The sequence below is a fragment of the Salvelinus fontinalis genome, chromosome 27, assembly GCF_029448725.1.
Source record: "Salvelinus fontinalis isolate EN_2023a chromosome 27, ASM2944872v1, whole genome shotgun sequence".
NCBI lineage: Eukaryota > Metazoa > Chordata > Actinopteri > Salmoniformes > Salmonidae > Salvelinus > Salvelinus fontinalis.
The window spans coordinates 10964201-10992085 of NC_074691.1; the positions used below are offsets into that span (position 1 = coordinate 10964201).

Consider the following 27885-nt stretch of genomic DNA (forward strand, 5'->3'; position numbering starts at 1 on the left):
TGTAGCTGGAGATTTTAATAAAGCAAGGCTACCTAAATGCTACCTACCGGCGAAATGCCGGTAAAGGGACAAAGTGGAGTCGCAATTCGACGGCTCAGACACAAGACGTATGTGACAGGGTCTACAGGAAATAACGGACTACAAAAAGAAAACCAGGCACGTCACGGACACCAACATCACGCTTCCAGACGAACTAAACACATTCTTTGCCCGCTTTAAGGACAATACAGTGCCACCGTCGCGGCACACTAACATGGACTGCGCCCTTTCCTTCCCAGTGGCCGACGTGAGTGAAACATTTAAACGTGTTAACCCTCGCAAGGCTGCTGGCCCAGACGGTATCCCTAGCCGCGTCCTCAGAGCATGCTCAGACCAGCTGGCTGGTGTGTTTACGGACATGTTCAATCGCTCCCTATCCCAGTCTGTTGTCACCCTAGACCCACTTCAGTTTGCATACCGCCCCAACAGATCCACAGACGATGCAATCGCTATCACACTGCACACTGCCCTATCCCATCTGGACAAGAGGAATACCTATGTAAAAATGCTGTTCATTGACTACAGCTCAGCATTCAACACCATAGTACCCTCCAAGCTCATCGTCAAGCTGGAGGCCCTGTACTCCCTGTTCACCCACAACTGCGTGGCCATGCACGCAGTTGTGGGTGATCATCAAGGACAACAACCATGTTGAGACCTGTATCTTTGTAGTGACTGGGTGTATTGATACACCGTCCATAGTGTAATTAAAAACATCACCATGCTGAAAAGGAATATCGATGTCTGTTTTTTATTTTCTTTACCTCCCTGGTCTTTGTAGTTGAATCTGTGTTTGAAATGAACTGCTCGACTAAGGGACCTTACAGATAATTTTATGTGTGGGGTACAGAGATGAGGTATTCATTAAAAAATCATGTTAAACACTATTATTGCACACAAAGTGAGTCCATGCAACTTATTATGTGACTTGTTAGTTCCTGCAGTCTTCTGTGATGTACTGTATATAAAGTGTACCGTAATACTGGGATGCAAACTCAAAATTGAATACATTGCAACTCTATATCTGACATGGCACAGGTGTATTCTTTTATTAAGCCCATAACCATGTGTGTGAGGTGTATAGTTTTGTTTCAAAGTAGATTTGTTTAAGACTACCAAGAAACATCCTGTGTGTCCCTGATTTAGCCCACTGCAGTAAAAGGTTAAGCAAATTTGTACTCCTGAACTTATTTAGGCTTGCCTAACAAAGGGGTTGAATACTTATTGACTCAAGACATTTCACCTTTTTTAATTTTTAATTAATTTGTAAACATTTCTAAAAACATAATTCCACTTTGACATTATGGGGTATTATGTGTAGGCTAGTGACACAACATTTCAATTTAATCCGTTTTAGAATAAAGCTGTAACGTAACAAATTTGAAAAAGTCAAGGGGTGTGAATACTTTCCGAATGCACTGTCCTGGGAGTTTGTCTGGGTGTGTCTCTCTCTCTTATGGTCTACACTGAGAGAGGGGGATGAATAAACATGAGACAAGCCGGTGTGTGTGTGTTTGTGTGTGTGTGTGTGTGTGTAACACCAACGCGCTATGTCTTGGCAGAGAGGAAGACATCAAAAGGCTGTAGATTAAATTTCATGAGGGTAGTGGGTTCAATTACTTCCCTACAGACCTGGCCAACTAACTCCTGTGTTGGACTGTCTGGGTTTAAGGGTATTAGCGAGAACTGGAGTAACGCACGCAGTAATGACCAAGCACTTTATCTGTCAGCAGTCATTCGTAATCCATACTGTAATGCTGCTTTACCAAGCGAACGGGAGCCAAATTCTATTCCTCCCTCGGATCCCATTCTATTTTGAACATACATTGTCTGAATATGAAATATAATTGCCTGATTAGTCTTTCAGTTTTCTTATGCTTCCTCTTTATCCCTTTTTCTTTGCGCCCCAAAGGGGGACAACAAAGTCTCCACAGGTTCTTTCACAAGGCAGCCGAACAGCATCCCAGTGTGAGCCTCGTGGCCGGAATAACTTAGTTGGCATGGGCACACTAATATGGATCTCAACAGAGCCATAGAGATGGATGCTAAATAAGCATAAGAACGGGAAGCTATTTCCTCTCACCAGCTTTCACTTCAATACCAGAGTACCGCTGAAGGGCAACTGGAGGGGGGGGGGGTGAAGCTAAGCAGTGAGTCAGCCTAGCCCACTCCAGTCATGCAATAGGCAAACGTGGAGGGGGGGAGGGATTGTGCAACAGGCAAAGCTTCAACTCTAGCACTTCCCTGTAACGCAATGACTCAACAGAAAACACTGCTTTTCAGACAGGTTTAGTTCTCATCATTCATGCTTCATTATTGCAGGATAGTGGCAAGTTTTTGCAATGGTGTACTAAACTGCTGAGTCATGAACCACATCCAGTTGGGGAAATTGTAAACAAAGAGGCTGCTGTCTAAACCAGCACACAGACTCATGGCAACCATCTTAATTTGTGAGCCATTCAATTATGCAAAGAATGTGCAACAGGTTTCTTAATGTGTTTCTTTGAGGGTATAAAATGCAGTGGTGTAAAGTACTTAAGTAAAAATACTTTAAAGTACTACTTAGGTCGTTTTTTGCGGTATTTATATTTTGGACAACTTTTACTTCACAACATTCCTAAAGACAATAATGTACTTTTAACTCCCTACATTTTCCTGACACCCAAATGTACAAGTTGCATGTTGAATGCTTATCAAGAGAACATCCCTGGTCATCCCTACTACCTCTGAAATGGCAGACTCACTAAACATAAATGCTTAGTTTCTAAAGGATGTCAGAGTGTTGGGGCACGCCCCTGGCTATCTGTAAAGAAAAAGAGAAAAAAAGAACATGGTGCCGTCTGGTTTGCTTAATATAAGGAATGTGAAATTATTTATACTTTTATTTTTGATACTTAAGTATATTTTAGCAATTTAATTTACTTTTGATACTTAATTATGTGTAAAACCAAATACGTTTAGACTTCTATCAAGTAGTATTTTACTGGGTGACTTTCACTTTTACTTGAGTTATTTTCCAGTAAAGTATCTTTACTTTTACTCAAGTATGACAATTGGGTACATTTTCTACCACTGATAAATGCAGCAAAATGCTATCTTAACTGGCTAGACACCAGTGTTGCGTTGTAGCATGCAGGAGAACCAGTGACAAGAGAGGCAGCATGTTAAAGAGCAAGCAGTAAAATACTTTCCAAGCTGAACATCTGTGATGTTCTGACCCAGAGCACAGACACACATGTTTAGCACATGCATGCGTCTGTGTGTGCATCTGTGTGTGAGGGTGTGAGTGTGTGCGTGTGTAAACAAACCAGGTGTGACATACTCGGGGTCTTACCGATTCAGTGCAAAGGCATAGTGGAACTTGACATGGGGATTGGCCACAGGGTCGAATGTAGGAAGCTTCTCCAAGGTCTCCACCAGCTTCACTATAGATTCATAATCCTACATTACATACAAACACAGAAAAACTGATTGTTGGACTAAAGATAATGTACCCACTCAGCCATCTTGGTTGCTATCGTTAACATGAAACCTGTCTATGTTCGTGTTCCCTTACAAAGTCACTTCACTGCACCTGGGAAGGACACTGTTGGCTTATTCAAGTAGTTCAATAATTAAAATGTCCTCTCTTCCACCATTTCTTGTCCAGTATATATTTATCCAAAACATATTCAATAATTCACTTTCTCATTGTAGTTCTGGTCTTTTGTATCATTTATTAAATGTGGCTGGTGGCTGCTATGGCTGGCGGGATGGGAGCCTGTAGGGTGAATGGCATCGCAATGCAGAGAGAGTGGACCGGAGTGCAGTAGCCTTACGATTAGCCACAGAAAGATGACAAAAAGCTTAGCCTGCAGCATTCCACAGGCAGATAGTCCTTCTGAAATGCTTCTAGTAGCCAAGGGAGGCCCTAACACATTTATGCTGTCTGCTGAGGCATTGCAGTCTGCCTAAAGTGACTCTGCCAGCAGCATTCGACAAGCGTAAAAGAGGGTAACATGTACCTGGATGTCCCTGTAGGACAGAAGCAGGTTAATGACAATGTCAGCTGAAAGGCACTCTACGTTGTCCAATCGTTGTTGAATACGGCTGAGTTCTGAGGCCAGCTCCGACCCCGTGAACAACTCCCGCGCTTTCCGGAGCTCGTTGAGAATGGTTTCTCTGAAGTATTGGCTTCAAAAGGGGAAACAGAGAGACTCATAAATATGTTATTTCACACTAGAAATCAACATGAAATCAACATTTTCTGCAAAGAACCCATTGCTATGTCTTGGTATGATTTTCTGGGGAAATAGGTATTGGGAAAAGAGCCCCTTCAATGTCTTCTTCACTGCGCTATTGGAGCAGCACATTTCCAGGAGACAAAACCTTCATCCAAAGAGCAAATTCTCTCAGCTCTCTAAAGCATGACTCATTATTCCTGGAAGAGAGGCAGTGATGCTGAATATTGGCAGAGAGAAACCCCTAAAACATTAGGACATAACTAAGTCAAGCTAACATTAAAACTGAGATTGCTATGCAAGCTAATATGTTGCAACGCTATTTCAAAAATATAAAATGAGTGAGTTGTATAATACAATGTCTTCTGAGGAATACTCAAGAAGTGCAATATCCGACGCAAAGGGATATCACACTTCATCAGCTAGACATCCATATTGCATAATCAACCACTGAAAATTACACAAGACAACACACAAACCAGTACACGCTAGGTCAACGTAATACACCCCTGCTGGCAATAACAGCTCTGTAATAATCACCTTGTCATGCGTGTTCACAACTCATTCCCAACTACAGTACCACACCTACCTCCCTAGTGAGATGACACCTGTTTCACTACAGAATGGTGAGAGAAGAAACATGTGACTTATACAAATCAAGCCTGGCTGAATGTAGACCTCTGGGCTGGTCTTAGGCCCAGTGTCTAACCGGCAAACTCCCAAGCCACTATCTACCCCAAACCTATACTATTCACCAGGTGTTGGACCTATGGGCTAGCTGGCCCAGCACCTAACCCAAAACACTTCTCTGCTACTCACCAGGAGTTGGCTTGTGGCACCTTGAGCAGCTGCACGAAGCGGTCCAGCAGGGGCATGCAGATGGGCCCCAGCAGCATCTCGAAGCTGGGCTGCATCAACTCCGTCAGGCCCTTCATCAGGCTGCTCTCGCAGCAGTACACCTTGTTGTGGGGCGTCACCATGTATGGGATGAAGCTGTAGTTGGCTGAGCATGTCTGGGGGGAAAAGCAGAAACAACATTTTGGGTTTTGGTGCATGTAGAGTTGGTTTGATGTGTCAGTGTCAGACATGGGTCAAATAGCTAAATATCACAAATACTTGGTTTAGTTTGCTCGGTAAAGTCTACCCCAATATGAAGACTGGAGAAATTGAGAACAGCAACAGAGCATCCCCTTACATGCCCTATTGACTGCATGCGATGGTCCAGAATTATTGGCAACCTTGACAAAGATGAGCAAAAAAATAACACAACTAGTGAGCTATATTATATACAAAAAAATAGGAAATTATATTATTTTATACTAATACAATAACTCCGATAAAGTAACAAGTAATATTTATTTTCCTCCCATTGAGAGGATAACGGCACTGAGTAAATTCGTAAAACGTTTTATAAAATTGGAGAACACATTTGGAGAGATCTTAGACCGCTACTCCATAAAGAATCTTTCCAATCCAAGTACCAATGCCATTGAGCAAACTCCATGCGTTTACATTTGTAGGATGATATGAAAATAGAGCTCTTTGGCCCGTACACCCGTGGTGGGTTTGGCATCGAAATAAGAATTCAGAAGCATAAAAGAACCCCATACCTATTGTGGTTCATTGATGTTATGGGGCTATTTGGCTTCCACAGGTCCTGGGGCCCTTGTTAAGGTCAATGGCATCATCAACTTTACCCAGTTCCAGGACATTTTAGCCAAATACCTGCTTGCCTCTGCCAGGAGGCTGAAAGTTGGCCGCAAGTGGATCTTCCAGCAAGACAATAACGCCAACCACACATCAACATCCACAAGGAAATGGTTAATTTAACCCCATTGAAAACTTGTGGTTTGAATTGAAGAGGGGAGTCCATAAGCGCAGATGAAAGATATCAAGGATCTGGAAAGATTATGTATGAAGGAATGATCTTAGATCCCTACCAACGTGTTCTCCATCTCATTAAACATTTGAGAAAAAGTCTCAGTGCCATTATCCTCGCAAGTGGAGGTATTGAAAGGTATTGAAAACAGGGGTGCCAATAATAGTTTTCATTTTGAGAAAATACATTTTTACTTGTTAATCAAAATTGCTTTCTCTGAGAAATTGTATTAGTATTAAAACATGCAGTATACAATATAGCTCAGTACTTTTGCTAATCTTTATCAAGGGTGCCAATAATTCTGGACCTGACTGTACAATGGGAGGACAGTAGTATGGGCCTTTTTTTTGTGCTAGTAATTTACCACCCTGATCTGCAGGGACAATGGTGATGTTGTACCCATGGAGAATTGGACATAATGAGTCTGTCTGAAGAGCCGGTGGCCTGGGGGACAGATCCACATCAGTAATTACAGTGACATTAGGATCTGTTTGACTGAACTGCTCACACTGCCCTCAGGGCAGAGCTGCCCTTAAAACTCCCATTCATGTTGCTCATGGAAATCCAATTCAAACCAGGTCTGTCTTACTACTCTTGTCCAGCTGTATTTGCATGTGGTGTAGAGAGTACCAATAAATCTATCATTGATGTCTGTCATTGTAGTCTGTTATTCACAGTATACTCAACACTCAGCACTAGAAAAGCTTAAGTTGATGGATCCTGACCAAATTATACTTGAACATGTAGGCCACAGTGAAAAACAAAAGGGATTTTGCTGATCCACATCTGTTGTGCTGCCCAGATACATCCTGAGACTGCACGGTCAGTGGATATTTGAATCTCTCTGTATCACTTTGATCTTCAAGAACACACCTGGGATGCTTGCTACTCACACTTGTAACAAAAGGAAGTGAACAGGGGGTTAAGTTCTGCCTGTAGAAATTGGAACGATCCACAGTAAAACGGCTTCCTCTTCTGCAATCACATGTTTTTTATGACATCACTAGTCATGCCATAACTTTCCAAAATAACCTGTGGCGGCTTGTCACGGCTAGGTGCATCCACAGATTACGACATTCTTCCTGTCCTATATTGAGCCACACAAACTGTGTGAGTCATGACCCGGCGGATCACATGACGACAACACATCATAATAAATGTTTTAGTCGCCAGGGGCCATCCTTCGCCCCGGCAACCCCAGCAGCACCTGTGTTTGAGTCTCATTAGATTCTTGTTTGTGACTGTATTAGGTAATAGTAGGTGGCACGCAGGTCTCCAAAACAACAATCTTAAGGAGCAGAAAGGAACCGAAAACTGGGGGGGTGCCCCAAAATCACACCCTATTTTCTACATAGTGCACTACATCTGGGCTCTGGACAAAAAGTAGTGCACTATATAGGGAATACATACAGTGCCATTTGGGACCGGGGTGTTAGCGCGGTAATTACGGTAATTAAGGAGTTAAATATCAGTCAGGCAGTACAGGATTAACCTATTCAAAAAGGGGGAGGGGTAGACGGGAATAAGTAGTGTGTGTGAGTAATGACTTAACATTAATCGTTAGCCCTAATACCTGTATGACCGCCCGGCTGGCTGCAGCCATAAAACAATCCAGGAATTTGTTCTGATTAGTGGTGTACCATGTGATATAACCCCTTGGTCAGAGTGCCACTAATGTGTCATATCCTTCTGGGGCGTGGTGTATTTGTTCTCTCAGAGCAGAGAGAAGGGGCGTGGTGTGTAGATACAACTAGAGAAAGACAGTCAGTCACGGATGGCGGTAGTGGACTCTCACTGTAATGCTCTGTCGCAACACACCGATCAGCCATTAACCTGCTTCCTGGAGCACCAAACCACCTTATTCCACTTCGTAAAGTCAATTACGCCAGCTAAGCTTGAGGAGGGCAACCCTGTCGCTCCCATTAGCCCTACAGGCAGCACCAGCCCGGCAGGCAGCCCATAGCTGCTGAGGAGGCCCCCTGTCCATGCCCTTGCCTCAACCTCACAGCTTTTTCCCCCTCATGCCACAGTGCATCAATGTCACCATATCGTATTATTCTGTATAAGAAAGCCAGCCAGACAGACAGACAGACACAGACAAACAGACAGTGTGGTGCCTCCCTGTCTGACCTGGCTATCACTAGGCAGAAGGAGTGGCAGACACTGTGTTACAGACGGCAGGGAGGCAGGAAATCGGAAATGAGAGTCAACTCATTCTCTCGTTTTCTCTCTGCTTTCCATAGCACCCCAGTCACCCTGGTGATAAGGCTGCCTGTCAACCAAGTACAGCTATTCTAGAAAACTCTCTGAGTAAGGGGAAATGCTTTAGTTTACTGTACACACAGCAGAATTCACAAAGCCAAACTAGAGGGATATTGAACTGGGTAATGAAAAGTGTTTGATGGTACCAGCGATGGCTGCATTGTTGAATGTTGGCATGAGTAAAAATCAGTTTATTGCATTTACCTTCAGACAGGAAACGTGAAAGAAGGAAGAGACAAGAGAGGTGTGCCATTAACAACTTTGAAATAGAGACACAGTGTTGAGTTTGTGCACTTACAGTGTTCTTCTGGCAAACGATCTCCTGCAAGAGAAAAAGCGAAACGTCAATACTGCATTGTGGATAGTAGGGGAAAATCACAAACATTACATTGGTCACAGTTCACTAGAGCGATCCTTAAGTCAAGCTATAAATGGACTCCTGCACTTGCAAACAAAACCAGTAGAAACGCGGATACATCAGCACTAACATTTCATTTTGCCGTGCCGTATTGTGTAGGCTAAAGGCCAGCAAACAACCATGGAGATATTAAACGTGGCAAAAGGCACTTTAAAAAGAGGTTGAGCCTCAGCACGTGTACACAATGGAGTCTCTTTATTCTGAACAATCTATAACGGTTAACACAGCAGCCATTGTTACTCTTAACCCTCAATAAGGGAGCTGGTACAGTTTGAAGACTGCAGGCTGATAGGGATATGTTAAAACCACTACAGAAAGTCATATTTTTTTTTACTTCAGGCTGTAGGTGGGTTGAGATGGAGGATATCGTTTATCAAGATTACAGGCATAATATTTATGTTCGGGTACACTTTGTCAAATATGACTTATTCTTTGAGGAATTTACGACAATTTCAAAAGATTGCAATGCTTTTTTTTATGTCAATGACAGTGTCAGAGCAGAGCAGGTCACAGGAGTGTGTGGGGTATCTTGGTTTCTGCATATATCCGCACAGGAAACCATCATCTCCCCTCCCCCTCATTTGCATACCTGTGTTGTTGTTGGTGGTGGTCATTGATAGGGGATTCCCGTGTGACTGCAAGGCCCTCTCACTTTTCAAACCAATTTAGGCTAATGTTAACTCGACTGTGCATTCATCGCCTGACAGACTCAGGGCCAAAAGGTTAAAGGTTCATTGCAGCCATTTAAAAAAAGATCAATATCAAATCATCTCTGGGTAACTAGTATGCATCTTACTGTGATTGTTTTCAATTCAAATGGTCAAAAGTAACAAATTGCTTCTTAGCAAAGAGCAATTTTTTAAGCAAGAATCTTGCTAGGACTGTCTGCGAGTGGTCTGAGTGGGGAGGGAAAAATCGGAAAACTAGCTGTTATTGGCAGAGAGGTTAACAGCTCTTACACTTAAAGGGCATTATCATAATTTTCACAATTTCACAGTATTATTTCAACCTTGTGTGGCAATATCTACACTGAACAAAAAATATAAACGCAACATGCAACAATGTCAAAGATTTTACTGAGTTACAGTTCATATTAGGAAATCAGTCAATTGAAATCAATTCATTAGGCCCTAATATATGGATTTCACATGACTGGGAATACAGATATGCATCTGTTGGTCACAGATACCTTTAAAAAAAGGTAGGGGCGTGGATCAAAAAACCTGTCAGTATCTGGTGTGACCACCATTTGCCTCATGCAGCGCGACACATCTCCTTCGCATAGAGTTGATCAGACTGTTGATTGTGGCCTGTGGAATGTTGTCTCACTTTTCTTCAATGGCTGTGGGAAGTTTCTGGATATTGGTGAGAACTGGAACATGCTGTTGTACACTTCGGTCCAGAGCATCCCAAACGTGCTCATTGGGTCTGGTGAGTATGCAGGCCATGGAAGAACTGGTACATTTTCAGCTACTAGGAATTGTGTACAGATCCTTGAGCCATGGGGCCGTGCATTATCATGCTGAAACAGGCGTCGATGGCTCCGGATGAATGGCACGTCAATGGGCCTCAGGATCTCGCCACGGTTTCTCTGTGCATTCAAATTGCCATCGCTAAAATACAATTGTGTTCGTTGTCCGTACCTTATGCCTGCCCATACCATAACCCCACCGCCACCATGGGGTTCACAATGTTGGCATTAGCAAACCATGGTTACACATGGTCTGCGGTTGTGAGGCTGGTTGGATGTACTGCCACATTCTCTAAAACGATGTTGGAGGCGGCTTATGGTAGAGAAATTAACATTAAATTCTCTCGCAACAGCTCTGGTGGACATTTCTGCAGTCAGCATGCCAATTGCACACTCCCTCAAAACATGAGAAATCTGTGGCATTGTGTTGTGTGACAACTGTACATTTTAGAGTGTTTTTTTGTTGTTGTCCCCATGACAAAGTGCACCTGTGTAATGATCATGCTGTTTAATCAGCATCTTAATATGTCACACCTGTCAAATGTATGGATTATCTTGGCAAAGGAGAAATACTCACCAACAGGGATGTAAACAAATTTATGCACAAAATATTAGAGAAATATGCTTTTTGTACCTATGGAACATTTCTGGGATCTTTTATTTCAGCTCATGAAACATGGGACTAACACTTTACATGTTGCATTTATATTTTTGTTCAGTATAGATATAACACAGGAAAATCACATTTTTGACTACACTGGGCCTTTAAATGCCAGGATATGAGTCAGTCTGTCATAAACACATTCAATGTCGACAACATTCTCTTTTACAAGACTAAAGGGTGAAACAGAGGTAAAGGAGTGCAATATTAAACCAAATTCTGTGTGTTGATTTTTTTCTTCAGTCAAATGCTATTTTTACATAGCCCTAATATCTTATGAAACACACCATATCCTGCCTGGTTGTTAATGCATCTCCCACCAACAAATCACTGATGTGTTTATCTGTCACAACAACACAACAGCAATGATAGCTATTACATGTTCCCCACACACTCATATTCTATATATAGACTGTGATCTTGTGCACTTAAAGGCTTAAAAAGTATACGGAGAATAAAAAAGAAAATGAGTGCAAAATGAGCAAGATAGAACAACAAAACGGTTTGGCAGTTCAAAGGTTCTAAAATCAACCTCTCACCTTTCAAACATGACTCCCTCGAAATAACTGGCATATACATTTAAAAGAGTCCAAAGTTAGTGAAGGAGCATCTCCTTTACTTATACCTTTGTCATTAACCCGATGAGCCTTTTTACACTAAATCCATTGTGGGAACATTAATGATTAATTTGAAGCGATGAGAAAATGACAGGCTGCAGATATGTTTACGTCAGGCCTGTGTGTGTGTGTGTGTGTGTGTGTGTGTGTGTGTGTGTGTGTGTGTGTGTGCGCACATGCCCATACAGCTTACCTGTAGGGACTGTAGCGAGTCGGAGTTGGTGTCACAGTACAGGATGATGTTGTTGGCCATGCTGAAGCTCTCCCTCACACCTAGGTGGTAGAACAGGGAGGGCTGGCGGAAAGCGTCCGTCATCTCCACTACAGCTATGTCTGGGAGGGACAGAGTAGGCCTGTTAGTAGCCTTAAAGGCCCAATGTAGTCGTTTTTATCTCCATATCAAATCATTTCTGGGTAACAATTAAGTTCCTTACTGTGATTGTTTTCAATTAAATGGTCAAACAAAAATTGCTTCTTAGCAAAGAGCAATTTCTCAAGCAAGAATTTTGCTAGGACTGTCTAGGAGTGGTCTGAGTGGGGAGGGGAAAACTGAAAACTAGCTGTTATTGGCAGAGAGGTTTGGAACTCTTTCTTATTTGATGTCACCAGGCAGGCCAAAAAATCCATCCCACCAAAGCAGGCTGAAATTTCAGGCGGTCTTTCCAAACAGCTCTTACACTAAAAGGACATTATCATCATTTTCACAATTTCACAGTATAATTCCAACCTCATAGTTTGGAAATATATATATAAAAACAGAGGAAAATCCCATTTGACTGCACTGGGCGTTTAACACTGAACAACTGCCTGTAGTATAACATATTTTAAGCCTACAACATTAGTTTCGTTACTAGTTTCGTCACATTTACCACAGTTTGTTTAGCTTTCATATGAAATCAGATTGATGGGACAATAATGGCCTGTACAATTGTTTTGGACTGAAGTAGAATATTTAATTTGCCCAAATGGTCATTTTTAGACCAGACTGTGAGACATCACTAAAACTTCCAAAAGAAAAGGCCAAAATAACATTGTCTGGTAGTAAGCCTGGGGTGGGGTTCTTCCAGAAGTCCCTCTGGTAGCTCCCACTGACTGATAACTGCACAAACAAAACTGGGCTAGAACTGTGATGCAGTGTTTTGTAATGACAGAGCTCTCCAGAGAGATAATATTTAACAGACCCACCCCACCTTTTCATGTGCTTCCAAGTTTCCCCTTCCATGTCAACATACACATTACATATAGCTTAGTATAGAGCTTTTCATCCCTTCCGATGGAGCTCCCTTTCACTGTAATACCTGGGTTCCAGTCCACTACAAACCCAACGCTATTCTCACTCATTAAGAACCAAACATCCACATAGACAGCCAACACCACAGGGATAATCAAAGCAAACAAGCAACCTATTTTAATATACATTCTAGTGTGTGTGTGCTACTGTGTTGTTATGCAAAAACAAGGTCCCAGTGGAGACAGCCTGGCTTGTTTTAGCAACATTTTCATTTTCATAGGGCCAGTCCCCCCAGGCAAGAGCGCAGTCCCTCCCACTCAGCAAGGACATGTAAATGCCACCAGGAAGTCGTTTCTTCTTACTGGGTCTTAAAGGCTCTGTTCAGGTCACACACTTTCATTACAACCCAAGAAGAAGTGATGTACGTGTGTAGGCCTAAAGTGATGCAGGCGATGGGCACTGTATTGCCTCCCAACAGGTGGAGCTAATTGATGTTGATGGAAACCTAGATATGCACCCTCGCCTCCCGTGTGGCGCAGCGGTGTAAAGCCCTGCATCGCAGTGCTAGCGGTGCCACTACATATCCAGGTTTCGATCCCGGGCTGTGTCGCAGCCGGCCGCGACCGGGAGACCCATAAGGCGGTGCACAATTGGGGGTTAGTCGTCCGGGTTAGGGGAGGGTTTGGCCGGCCGGGATGTCCTTGTCCCACCGCGCTCTAGCGACTCCTGTGACGGGCCGGGCGCACGCACACTGACACGGTCGCCAGTTGTACGGTGTTTCCTCTGACACATTGGTGCGGCTGGCTTCCGGGTTAAGCGAGCAGTGTGTCAAGAAGCAGTGCGGCTTGGTTGGGTCGTGTTTTGGAAGGTGCATGGCTCTCGACCTTTGCCTCTCCCGAGTCCGTCCGGGAGTTGCAGCGATAGGACAAGATTGTAACTACCAATTAGATATCACGAAAATGGGGTCATTTTTATATATATATATATATATATATATATATATATATATATATATATATATATATATATATATATATATATATATATATATATATATATAAACAATGATATGTGCCTTCACAGAGGTTGACCTTTTAAGTGAGCACTTATTCTCACGACATCCCCTTAATTAGTCATCACTGAGACAACAGTTCCCTGTAAACTGCCCAGTGACTGCCACGCAGCTCCCCCAGAACTACATCACAGGCACAAAAGAAAAATCAGAGCCCACAGAGAGAAGCACGAGACTTTCCCTGTTAGTTAACACTATCAAGGTTTCCCTTTACTGTGGCAATTGTGATCAAATCAACACAATATTAGCCACTTTCATTGCAACATATCAAAACAAAACAAACTATGCAAGACATTTTGTTGTAGGCAGAACGCATCTGAGTAGGATTCTACTGTCCACGACTCAGACTGTATTCTATACAGACCGTGCGGCATAACCAATCAGAGCTGCAGTAGGCCTACATGCAAATAGATCATTGCCAAATATGGATCTGTGCCATTTACTTTGAATTGGAGTGCTGTGGTCATGAGTAGATGTGCTTGTTTTGAGATCAAAGCAAAAGCTGCATGTAGCCACGTGTGTATATTCTGTTCATATCCTTTGCTAGTTAGCGAGTTACTAGCCCAGTTATAGATCATTTGAAGTCAGCAATAGGGGAGTGATTGCTTCCTACAAGAGCACAAAATGTGTGCATTTCTTGACATCTTTCAAAAAAGCTAGTCAGGTAAAGAGCTTTTTTTGTTGTCAAAAGGGGCAGTGTTAAAGGCAGACGGTAGCATAATTTGTCTGATTCTCTGTAATAACGGTATGGGAATAATAATGCTTTTTATTTTGTAAAGTGGATTCTTGTCTGAAGGACAAGTGGATAAACAGGCTAATGTCAAGCCCTGCATGTTTTTTCCCCCAAAAGTCTATTGGAATGTAGGCCTACATTGAACACCACACATTAGCTGCTACTGTAGGCTGAATGATATAACAGCTATTTCCATGTTAAAATGTTAAGGGATGCATTTTCTCCATTGTTTTTTTATGATAGGCCACCTCTGTTAGGCCTACATTATGTACAGTGTGAGGAAGAATACTGGATGAGGTCAAATGCCAGCATCTCCTCATTCCAGATAGTACAGGCTTGCTGTTGAATAATATATTACGGGACTCATTTATCCGCTAGCAGAGGGGCCCCCATCAATATTACATATGAGAGATGTGTTCATGTGAAAAGACCAAAGAACTGCAAATGTTTGATACCAGTAGTGGAGCCATCCATCTGTGTAGAAGTTAGAACGTCACAGACACTTCTATGAGGAAATGGGTAGGGTACATACAGCGCTATCCTTGGAAACCTCTGCCTTGTATAGGATTAGGTATGAGCCAGGGGAAAATATTAGCTTACATAGGGCAGGGCTTATATGAATGATGATTTCGGAAAAATGTGAACATATGGAAAATGTGGTAGAAACAGAGAATGAGAGTCTTGTATTAGAGAGTAAGAGGAGACATGAGTGGCCTCCTTGACTTAAGAGCTCCTCAGCTCTCAGCTGACAACACTGAGGTGTCTGGTGAGGCATGATACAGTACTGTACACTTGACTGCATTATGCACAGTTGTACTGGCACTTTGTTTTAAAAGTACGGTTTAAAGAGTGCTGGTATAAGAGAGACTTGATAGAAAATATGGATTTGAGTTTAGGGAATAGATGCAGCATCAATGGGTTATAAGTGTTAGTGGTGATAAACTAGCCAATTATCAACAGCCAACTCTCGAAACATGAATAGTTGGTGATAAACAACTCTGCACACAAAAGTGATGTAGGCCATGTACGTAAGTCCTTGTTTTTCTGTTGTATTTGAATCCTCAAAACAAGGTTAGAAGTAGAACACCTGAGTGTCGCAACTGTGACACATGAGCGGTCATAATCTGCCACCCCCTTTGTTGACACTGCCCATTTCACACATCTTCCCCAGTGCTGATCTTTTCCAAAGAACAGAACAGTGAACAACAAAACAGAAGGAGGAAATGGGGCTCTGGGAATAGTGGAGGAACATTGTGTGAGTTCTTGGTGCCCTTGCCTTTTACTGAGTACTATTCTCTGACGTCTATCCATTTACTGACAGAAAAAAAGAAAAATAAATGTTTCATTTCCCTTCTCAGAACAACGCACAGACACAACAATGAGTGAGGACAGACTGTATGACTCTTATTCATACTCTGTGTCCTCAACTATTCCTTGAACTTGACAGCTACTGCTGCAGTCGTGACTCCCGGTAATACAGCGTTGAATGTATCTGAGACTGATGCTCTTCTTTTCACTAAGCACATTTACTGATACTTATTCTGATGAACAACACTAAATCACTCAGCGAACCCCCCAAAAAATCACAAAAAACATTGTTGCTGCTTTGTCAATTATGTAGACCCATTTTAACCTCTTGCTTGTTGTTCGTAAACACACAGTGAGAGTGGTCAGTCACCTCTGGCTTGACCAGGCTGTGCCTATACAACTCTCCTTTGGACCAAAATGAGGTGGGGGAAAACCTAAACAAGATAGAAGTAGGCTAATATATGTTCTGATTGCTTTCTAATCCAGTTTATACCTCCTACTGGTGGAATCACCATTTTACCTCTGTAGGAGTGTTACTGGTCAATCAGAAAAAGGACAGAGGGATTATATTCCCTCTTTTACTCCATGCCAAAGAGTGTGCCCACCTAGCAGGTGTCTGGGAGACAAAGAATAATGTATTATAAATCCATGGACCTATGCAAACGCTTGCATGAATACTTAAGTCTTGAATTCTCATGAAATGCTCACATTCACAGAGCTTTCTTTAAAAAAAAAAAAAACAAGCCAGACAATGTGTACCATTTCCTCTTCAAATCCTCAGAAAAACACATACAGCTGAAGTCGGAAGTTTACATACACCTTAGCCAAATACATTTAAACTCAGTTTTTCACAATTCCTGACATTTATTCCTGGTAAAAATGCCCTGTTTTAGGTCAGTTAGGATCACCACTTTATTTTAAGAATGTGAAATGTCAGAATAATAGTAAAGATAATTATTTATTTCAGATTTTATTTATTTCATCACATTCCAAGTGGGTCAGAAATTTACATACACTTAATTAGTATTTGGTAGCATTGCCATTAAAATTGTTGCAGGTAGCCTTCCACAAGCTTCCCACAATAAGTTGCGTGAATTTTGGCTCATTCCTCCTGACAGAGCTGGTGTAACTGACTAGGCCTCCTTGCTCGCACACGCTTTTTCATTTCTGCCCACAAATTTTCTACAGGATTGAGGTCAGGGCTTTGTGATGGCCACTCCAATACCTTGACTTTGTTGTCCTTAAGCCATTTTGCCACAACTTTGGAAGTATGCTTGGGGTCAATGTCCATTTGGAAGACCCATTTGCGACCAAGCTTGAACTTCCTGACTGATGTCTTGAGATGTTGCTTCAATATATCCACATCATTTTCGTTTCTCATGATGCCATCTATTTTGTGAAGTGCACCAGTCCCTCCTGCAACAAAGCACCCCCACAATATGATGCTGCCACCCCCGTGCTTCACGGTTGGGATGGTTTTCTTCGGCTTGCAAGCCTCCCCCTTTTTCCTCCAAACATAACGATGGTCATTATGGCCAAACAGTTCTATTTTTGTTTCATCAGACCAGAGGACATTTCTCCAAAAAGTACGATCTTTGTCCCCATGTGCAGTTGCAAACCGTAGTCTGGCTTTTTAATGGCGGTTTGGGAGCAGTGGTTTCTTCCTTCCTGAGCGGCCTTTCAGGTTATGTCGATATAGGACTCGTTTTACTGTGGATATAGATACTTTTGTACCTGTTTTCTCCAGCATCTTCACAAGGTCCTTTGCTGTTGTTCCGGGATTGATTTGCACTTCTCGCGCCAAAGTACGTTCATCTCTAGGAGACAGAACGCGTCTCCTTCCTGAGCGGTATGACGGTTGCGTGGTCCCATGGTGTTTATACTTGCGTACTATTGTTTGTACAGATGAACGTGGTACCTTCAAGCGTTTGGAATTTGCTCCCAAGGATGAACCAGACTTGTGGATGTCTACAATTCTTTTCTGAGGTCTTGGCTGATTTCTTTTGATTTTAGCCTATCAGTAGCTTCTAAAGCCATGACATAATTTTCTGGAATTTTCCAAGCTGTTTAAAGGCACAGTCAACTTAGTGTATGTAAACTTCTGACCCACTGGAAATGTGATACATTGAATTATAAGTCAAATAATCTGTCTGTAAACAATTGTTGGAAAAATGACTTGTGTCATCCACAAAGTAGATGTCCTAACCGACTTGCCAAAACTAAAAACGAGTTTTAATGACTCCAACCTAAGTGTATGTAAACTTCCGACTTCAACTGTATATACTCTCATTGACCAGTTTATTAGGTACACCACCCCGTTCACGAAAATGGTTAACTCCTACAGACAGTGAGTCACGTGGCTGTGGCTTGCTACATAAAGCAGGCAGACAGGCATTGAGGTATTCAGTTACTGTTTGATTTAACGTTAGAATGGGCAAAACGAGTGACCTAAGTGACTTTGAGCGTGGTATGATCGACTGATCGCTGATGAGAGAGGTTAAAGGAGAATGGCAAGAATCATGCAAGCGAACAGGCGGGCCACAAACAAACGGCACAATACAACAGTGGTGTGCAGAATGGCATCTTGGAACGCACAACTCGTCGGTCCTTGTCGACCACACTGGTTTCTACTCCTATCAGCTAAAAACAAGAAGAAGCGGCTCCAGTGGACACGTGATCACCAACACTGGACAATTGAGGAGGGAAAAAACATTGCCTGGTCCAACGAATCCTGGTTCCGGTTGCGTCATGCTGATGGCAGAGTCAGGATTTGGCGCAAGCAGCATGAGTCCAAGGCCCCATCCTTCCTGGTGTCAATGGTACAGGCTGGTGGCGGTGGTGTAATGGTGTGGGGAATGTTTTCCTGGCACACGTTAGCTCCCTTGATACCAATTGAGCAACGTTTCTAGTCCCCAAAGAATTCAGGCTGTTCTAGAAGCAAAGGGGGGTCTGACCCGGTACTAAATGGGTGTACCTAATAAACTGGCCACCAAGTGTATGTATGTATGCAAATGTTGACATGCAAGAAAAACTGTAAGAGTAACGTTACATTCCCATATTTAATTTATATTTTGAAGATTTCAAGCGTATCCCCCCAAAAATTCCTGTAACTCTACTTCAAGCATATCTTTTGACCACCCACAGTGAATAAATGCCAGCGAGACATACACAAGATGAGAACACTTGAGAATGTAATTACTTCAGATTGTAGTAAGAAAATTCTCAGGCCTTTGTTGAGAATTTGAGCATTTGGCGTCGCGCCATGGTGGATGGATGATTGAATGACTGAAGCTTAATCATTCATTTCTCAGCACATTCTGCTCAGTGATAATCCATCTATTCATTATCAAACTATGACGGTGTTGAGTGAAGACATCACTGTCTAGCCATCCATGATGTGTACTTTCCCCTTATCACTCAGGAGGAAAGAGGAGAGTTTACTAGCGCGCCAGTGTAATGGATTTCCCTGGAGCTCAGCCTCACTGAGGAGGACGCAGGACGGAACAACCCCATAGTGGAAGAATGACGGTCTCTAGTCTCCACTGCAGTTTTCTTTTCCCCAAAGATGCAATAGTACCTTGTGTCTGATAATGACCGTGCTCGAAGGGGCCAGTGGTGACTTAAGCCCAGAGAAATGTGAATGTCCTCTGCCAAAATTCCAAAAACAGCAGAGTTCTCGGAGACCTCTATCTGCAGAGTGTGCTCCGTTCACATGCCATTATGTTTCCCTGAGGTCAAATTGAAGCGGAATTGAAGAGGGAACTACCAGTGCGTTATGATGTCCTACAATCAGTCAAGAAAAATCTATGGGACTAATATTCAATTCACACAGCATCCAGTGTTGCTAGCTGCTTCCAGGAAGCAATTTAACCACTCAGACATGTATTGTTATTTTCAGATCAGGTTTGTTGGCCCATGAAACCAAACCAGTTAAAAGAGGCTTAAGTGCCCAAATTAGGTTCAGTGTTGTTATGCAAAAACAATCGAAGGAATAAGACACTGTGTTGGTGTTTAAATTGAGCATGTCGTGCCTGATTCTATAAATAAACCCAGGCATAGGAAAGCATGCAGGGTACTTTTACAATGGTTAATCAGCTGGTTGGATGCCTTGCCCAAAAAGAAGAAATACTACTTTATTTTTAGAAATGAGTGCAATATGCAGGAAAGAGACAAACCCCAGCTCTGACTGGAAGGGAGAGTAACTTGTCAGTAGCACCAGGGCCTTCGGTAGAAGGAATCTTCGGCATCTGGTAGTTTAGTTTCTGTTCACACTAGGATATTTCAGAGAGTGAGTAGTGAGTGCCATGGCCCAAGGGGAAAGTGTAAGAACAGAATGTGAATTGATCCCATCCAAACACAAGGAGCTGCCTGGTCACTACAGTGCCAGTTGCCAAGATTTGCCTTACACTTCCTGATTGGCCTCTTGTTAAAGAAACAAACTAAACGGAACTTGTTTTTAACAACTGCACTTTATGTCTCAACGTAATTCCATTTAACATGAAGGATACTAATATTGTCACGCCCTGGCCTTATTATTCTTTGTTTTCTTTATTATTTTAGTTAGGTCAGGGTGTGACATGGGTAATGTTTATGTTTTGTTGTTTTGGGTGTTTATTTGGTAAAGGGGTTAATGGGTGTAGTATATGGTTTTGTGTTGAGTGTAGATGTTTAGCATTGTCTATGGTGGTTAGTTATCTAGGAGAGTCTATGGTTGCCTGAATGAGTTCCCAATTAGAGACAGCTGATTTCGGTTGTCTCTGATTGGGAGCCTTATTTAGGGTAGCCATAGGCTCTCATTGGTTGTGGGTAATTGTCTATGTAAGAACGTTTGTAGCCAGTGTGTGTAAGTGCACAACGTTTGTAGCTTCACGGTCGTTTTGTTATTTTGTTGTTTTGTTAAAGTGTTTTGTGTCGTGTTCATCTTCGTGTTATAATAAAAGAAGATGGCTTATTTTCCAACTGCTGCATTTTGGTCCGTTAATCCGCCACACGATCGTGACAAATATACAAAGTGATCACCTGGCAATAACGAAATACAGCACCAAGATACCTTTGTGAGGTCACGCAATAGTCTCTCCCTGCCAACATCTACAGGTCATAACTACTCCCTTGCCCTACTGCCAACTGCTGCTGGGAAATGTGACACCACATACCCAAACTGGAGATAAAACCTGACAGAGTGCTTTGGTCAACCAACACTCTGTACCACTCTATTTTTCTGAGGATAACATGGATTTTTTTCTCTTCCTTTCCAGTAAAGACTGGATTCCCTGGAAAGTAGTGTGGTTGGTGATCCAATTTCTCCTGACCTAATGCTTTCTGGCCCACATGGGCAGCCAGCGTACACATGAACATGGATAAACAACTTAGTAGACAACCAATAGGAGCAGAGAGTGACAGCTGCCAGCCAGCCTTCAAGTCAGACCAGAGTGCATGTGGGATCTTGTGGTGGAATCCTTTGGCAGGGAAAACAATGCTGAATGTGGTGTGTGTAGGCCTATCCTGTAATGTTGAGTGACTTATAACCTTTGAACCCAGTATATACTCTATAGATACTTCTCCAAAATAGAATTCTCTATCAAAGGACACACTCTTGACTATATATTCAATCTTTTGTCTCATGTGACACCACATCGTTTGGGGAGAGTTGTTCCTTCCAGATGACCTCTATTGTACATGACAACAGTTTGACTGTTTCCTTTATGACAGCCTCCAGTGATATGGTGCTGAAGTTCAGTACTTCATTTTGGGACAAACTGAAATGAGGAGAGACTGTGGGTGAAACATCCAGGCTTTCGTCTCCAGAGATTTACATGGTAGGATTTGGGATGTCATGGATACAGACTCTCAAAAGGACAAAAACTCGAGTAACTGAATGGAACACACACTGGGTCCCTGGTGTGAGAAGACACTGTGTACAGGCTTGTCGTCTAGTTCGCACAGTCAGACAGCCAATGGTTCAGTTCAGCTCACAGCGGAGCCACTTTAGCTGAGGGGTAAACAAACACTTATACCAAGGTAATACTGTTCTCGGAATCACCATGGACTCATAAACACTATTGTCCTCCATCCAAATTACACAGACGTGATATAATGATCAACCATGACGGTACTTTCCTGCATGCCATAGCTATGGCTCATACCGCTTCCCGGCACAGTTACAGGTGGCAGTCAGTGCAAGAGTGTTGTCCTTTGGGGACCAACATACAGTAAAGGCAAAGCATTATCCATTTATTTGTATCCATTTTTATCCATTATCCATTTAAAACCATGACCCTTTTTAACAGTAGCCTACACCACTGGCTCACTTCATTAGGATGAATGTGTGCTTTGACCTTTATCTATTGAGCTGATGGGGTTAGGTCAATAGCCACTGCTGTGTTTACTCAGCGAGGTCACAACATGTGAACATTTTATATGGATCTGAACAGCTATTTGATGTACTGTGCAAATGTGTTTCCACCTGCACATTGCTGATGCACTTATTTACATTTTCTGTGAATGCTCCCTTCTTATGAGTTAAGCACTGTCATTCAGAATGTGGTAGTTCAACTTTTCCAAATAAGGAGTAAAGCGGACAAGCCTCTAGTTCATTGTATATAAAAGCTAGAGTTATTTCTTGTTTCTTGTGTTCCATGATTCCATCCCTAACATGTCCTGTTGTAGGAACACGATAAAGAAGTTGGCAATCTTTAAGAAGCTTCTGTCAGTCATCTCAATAAAGCTTGTGTTCATTTAACAGATACAAAAGGGGTTTCTGGGAACTGCTTTCCACCTCCCATTTGAATTATAGTGAAAATCCACAGAGGCCCTGTGGAAAATAGCCAAACTAAAAAAAAATGGGGAAAATTGAGTTCTGTTTACACAACCAACAATGTTTTGACAACCGAAAATCCTTTTAGCTATGATGTCAGCTAAGTCTATACAACACAGGTGTTTTAACATTTACTTCACTGAGATAATGCCCTATTGTATTATGGAATATTACCATGGAGAATATGTCATTAGTGTTATTACTGTGTATTTTATGCATGTCAGGGATACAACTGCATTAGCTATATACAGTTGCGGCCAAAAATATTGGCACCCTTGCACTTTTCTTAAATAATTCCCTATTTCTTCTAAAATAAGTTTGGTCACCACACAATATTATTAGATTTTTAAGATTGCAGAACCAATTTTATTTTTGTAAACTTAAGTATATGATTTGAATTTACAAAATAAAGAACAATGGCATGAACAAAAATAATTGGCTCCAACGGAACTAGTACTTGGTTGCACAGCGTTTGGCCAAGATAATTGCAGACAAACGGTTCTTGTAGCCATCAATGAGCCTGCTGCACCTTTCTACTGGCAATTTGGACCACTCATAAGCAGCAAACTGCTTTAATTTTTCAGTGCTTAAGTGGCGCCCTCCACCAACTGCTGTTTTCAGCTCTCGCCATAGGTTTTGGATGTGTTTCAGATTTAGACCCTTTGCTGGCCACTCCAGAACATTCCAGCATCTCCTCTGGGGCAGCAGATAGCCTAGCAGGTAAGAGATTTGGGCCAGTAGCTGAAAGGTTTGAATCCCAGAGCTGACTAGGTGAAGAATCTGTCGATGTGCCTTTGAGCAAGGCACTTAACCATAATTGCTCCTGCAATTCGGATAAGAACATCTGCTAAGTGACTCAAATAAAAAAATGTCTTCTTGAACCAATTAATGGGTGCGTTTTGGGTTGTTGTCCCGCTGGAAGACCAACAACCTTTAATGGTTCCCCATGTTTTTGGACACTAGGTTTAACATTGGACTCCAAAACACCTAATTATCTTCTGTTTCATGATGCCTTGCGTAAGTTCAATGCCCTCAGTACCAGAGCAGCAAAGCAACCCCACAGCATTATCAAGCCTTCCAAATATTTGATTGTAGGGTGTTCTTTTCATTGAATACTTCATTTGGTCATCAGTAAACACAGTGCTGATCTGTATTGCCAAATAGCTATAATTTTGTTTCATTGGTCATTGGTCCACATTTCCCCCAGGATTTAGGTTTGTTTCGGTGGGTTTCTGAGAAGTTCAATCAGGCTTTATTGTGTCTCTTTCAGCAGTGGGGTCTCCTATATTTACCAATGACCAAATGAAGCATTCAGCGAAAAGAACACCCACCCTAAAATCAAACATGGGGAAGGTTTGATAATGCTGTGAGGTTGCTTTTCTGCCTCTTGTACTGGGGGCATTACATGTGTGCAAGACATCATGAAATCAGGAGATTATCAAGGTGTTTCAGAGTGCAATGTTCAACCCGGTGTCCAAAAACATTGTATCTGTTGATGGTCGTGTGTTTTCCAGCAAGTCAACAACCCCAAAAGCAGATCGATGCACCCTGGAATGGTCCAAGAGGGGGAAAAAAGACTGTTGGTCAGCAAAGAGCACAGATCTGAATCACATCCTTAACCTACGGTGAAAACAGCAGTCGGTGGAGGGAAGAAATAGAGCAGTTTTCTGCTGAAGAGTGGGTCAAATAGCCAGTAGAAATGTGCAGCAAGTTCATTGATGGCTACAATAAGCATTTGTTGGCAGTTATTTTGGCCAAAGGCTTTGCAACCAAGTACTAGCTCCAGGGTGCCAATAATCTTATCCATGCCATGTCTTTACAAAAAAAAATGGTTCTGCAATGTTGAAAATCCAATAACAAGGTGTGGAGTAGAGGTCGACCGATTAATCGGAATGGCCGATTAGTTCGGGCCGATTTCAAGTTTTCATAACAATAAAATACCGATTTGGCTGATATATTATTATTATTATTATTTACTACTTTATTTAACTAGGCAAGTCAGTTAAGAACACATTCTTATTTTCAATGACGGCCTAGGAACAGTGGGTTAACTGCCTTGTTCAGGGGCAGAACGGCAGATTTTTACTTTGTCAGCTCGGGGATTCAATCTTGCAACCTTATGGTTAACTAGTCCAACGCTCTAACCACTTGATTACATTGCACTCCACGAGGAGCCTGCCTGTTACACGAATGCAGTAAGAAGCCACGGTAAGTTGCTAGCTAGCATTAAACGTATCTTATAAAAAACAATCAATCAATCAATCATAATCACTAGTTAACTACACATGGTTGATGATATTACTAGTTTATCTAGCGTGTCCTGCGTTGCATATAATCGATGCGGTGGCAATCGTGAAAAAGGACTGTCGTTGCTCCAACGTGTACCTAACCATAAACATCAATACCTTTCTTAAAATCAATACACAAGTATATATTTTTAAACCTGCATATTTAGTTAATATTGCCTGCTAACATACATTTCTTTTAACTAGGAAAAATGGTGTCACTTCTCTTGCAACAGAGTCAGGGTATATGCAGTAGTTTGGACCGCCTAGCTCATTGCAAACTGTGTGAAGACTATTTCTTCCTAACAAAGACAGCCAACTTCGCCAAACGGGAGATGATTTAACAAAAGCGCATTTGCGAAAAGAGCACAATCGTTGCACGACTGTACCTAACCATAAACATCAATGCCTTTCTTAAAATCAATACACAGAAGTATATATTTTTTAACCTGCATATTTAGCTAAAAGAAATCCAGGTTAGCAGGCAATATTAACCAGGTGAAATTGTGTCACTTCTCTTGCGTTCATTGCACGCAGAGTCAGGGTATGTGCAACAGTTTGGGCCGCCTGGCTCGTTGCGAACTAATTTGCCAGAATTTTACGTAATTATGACATAACATTGAAGGTTGTGCAATGTAACAGGAATATTTAGACTTATGGATGCCACCCGTTAGATAAAATACGGAACGGTTCCGTATTTCACTGAAAGAATAAACGTTTTGTTTTCGAGATGATAGTTTCCGGATTCGACCATATTAATGACCTAAGGCTCGTATTTCTGTGTGTTATTATGTTATAATTAAGTCTATGATTTGATAGAGTAGTCTGACTGAGCGATGGTAGGCACCAGCAGGCTTATAAGCATTCAATCAAACAGCACTTTCGTGCATTTTGCCAGCAGCTCGTCGCTGTGCTTCAAGCATTGCGCTGTTTATTGATGTATTATATTAAGTTAAAATAAGTGTTCATTCAGTATTGTTGTAATTGTCATTATTACAAATAAATTAATAAAAATCGGCCGATTAATCGGTATTGTTTTTTTTTGGTTTTCAAGCCTATCAACTCCTGAGATTAGGCTGGTGTAACCGATGTGAAATGGCTAGCTAGTTAGCGGGGTGTGCGTTTATAGCGTTTCAAACGTCACTCGCTCTGAGACTTGGAGTAGTTGTTCCCCTTGCTCTGCATGGGTAACGCTGCTTCGAGGGTGGCTGTTGTCGATGTGTTCCTGGTTCGAGCCCAGGTAGGAGCGAGGAGAGGGACGGAAGCTATACTGTTACACTGGCAATACTAAAGTGCCTATAAGAACATCCAATAGTCAAAGGTATATGAAATACAAATCGTATAGAGAGAAATAATCCTATAATTCCTATAATAACTACAACCTAAAACTTCTTACCTGGGAATATTGAAGACTCATGTTAAAAGGAACCACCAGCTTTCATATGTTCTCATGTTCTGAGCAAGGAACTTAAACGTTAGCTTTCTTACATGGCACATATTGCACTTTTACTTTCTTCTCCAACACTTTGTTTTTGCATTATTTAAACCAAATTGAACATGTTTCATTATTTATTTGAGGCTAAATTTATTTTATTGATGTATTATATTAAGTTCAAATAAGTGTTTATTCAGTATTGTTGTAATTGTCATTATTACAAATAAATTAATAAAAATCGGCCGATTAATCGGTATTGGGGTTTTTTGGTCCTCCAATAATCGGTATCGGTGTAGAAAAATCATAATCGGTCGGCCTCTAGTGTGGAGACAAAAAAATATATAATTATTTCAATTGATTTGAGAAGAAATAGGGAATTATCTATTCAAAAAAGTGCAAGGGTGCCAATATATCTGGCCGCAACTATACAACTTCAATTTCTCTGCAAGATGGTTTGAAAACTTTATAGTGTTTCCCTCATCATCTCCCATCCTATATTTCAAACCTTGAGGGTTGGCAAATAGCGTTATAGTTGACCGTACAGTGGACCATAAAATCGACCACGATACAAAATCCAGGTCATCAGCTGCTATTCATATGAAGGAGTGATCCTTGCAAACACACAGTAATACTCATTTTGAAAATCTGACTTTTAAGAAACCCCACAACACATTTCCATTTGGGATTAAGGGAACATTTTTAGATATATGGGCAATGGAGGAAAAGTGCTTTAGTCAAAAGGTTCAGTTCACTTCTGGAGTCTAATGGAAACTCAAACCCCTGCTCATACTTAGCAGAACAATCCATGACGCTCAGGCTCACTTCTGGAGGCACATTTGTGGAGCAAATTAGGCATTCCCCCATTGAGACTATTCAGTGCTCTATGTGTTCCAGATGAACACAAATGGGTAGGCTATAGGCTATGTAGTGGAAAGAAATATGCCAGCTGGGGAGGTTAATGTAAGGCTTCTAAGCCATGACATGTAAAAATGTTATCTGCAGTTTTCTGTGTGCTGCTCATGGCAACCACCATGGAAGCCCCATTAGAGCAAGTGGTGTGGCATGTGGATGAATGTGCACCGTAGCCCAATTCCCACCCACAGGAATGTTTACTGAACAGTAGTGAACCTGTTATACCTTTGGTAAATACACTACCGGTCAAAAGTTTTAGAACACCTACTCATTCAAGAGTGTGCAAAGCTGACATCAAGGCAAAGAGTGGCTATTTGAAGAATCTCAAATATAGAATATATTTTGATTTGTTTAACACTTTTTTGGTTACTACATGATTCCATATGTGTTATTTCATAGTTTTGATATCTTCAATATTATTCTACAATGTAGAAAATAGTACAAATAAAGAAAATCCCTTGAATGAGCGGGTGTTCTAAAACGTTTGACATATATGAATATCCCCTATGTCATGTGTTGAAGGCTGGG

At 41.8% G+C, this 27885-nt stretch overlaps 1 protein-coding gene across 1 annotated transcript in view; it reads right to left on the bottom strand.

Moving 5' to 3' along the window:
• LOC129825022 (mitogen-activated protein kinase kinase kinase 5-like) overlaps window positions 1–27885 on the bottom strand; it is a 61849-nt gene that overhangs the window by 32738 nt on the left and 1226 nt on the right. The window contains exons 2-6 of the mRNA XM_055884670.1: window positions 11761–11900; window positions 8699–8722; window positions 5079–5272; window positions 4044–4212; window positions 3374–3480 (exon numbers count right to left, since the gene is read on the bottom strand). Of these exons, the coding sequence (XP_055740645.1) occupies window positions 3374–3480; window positions 4044–4212; window positions 5079–5272; window positions 8699–8722; window positions 11761–11900 (634 nt within the window). The remainder of the gene's footprint in view (window positions 1–3373; window positions 3481–4043; window positions 4213–5078; window positions 5273–8698; window positions 8723–11760; window positions 11901–27885) is intronic.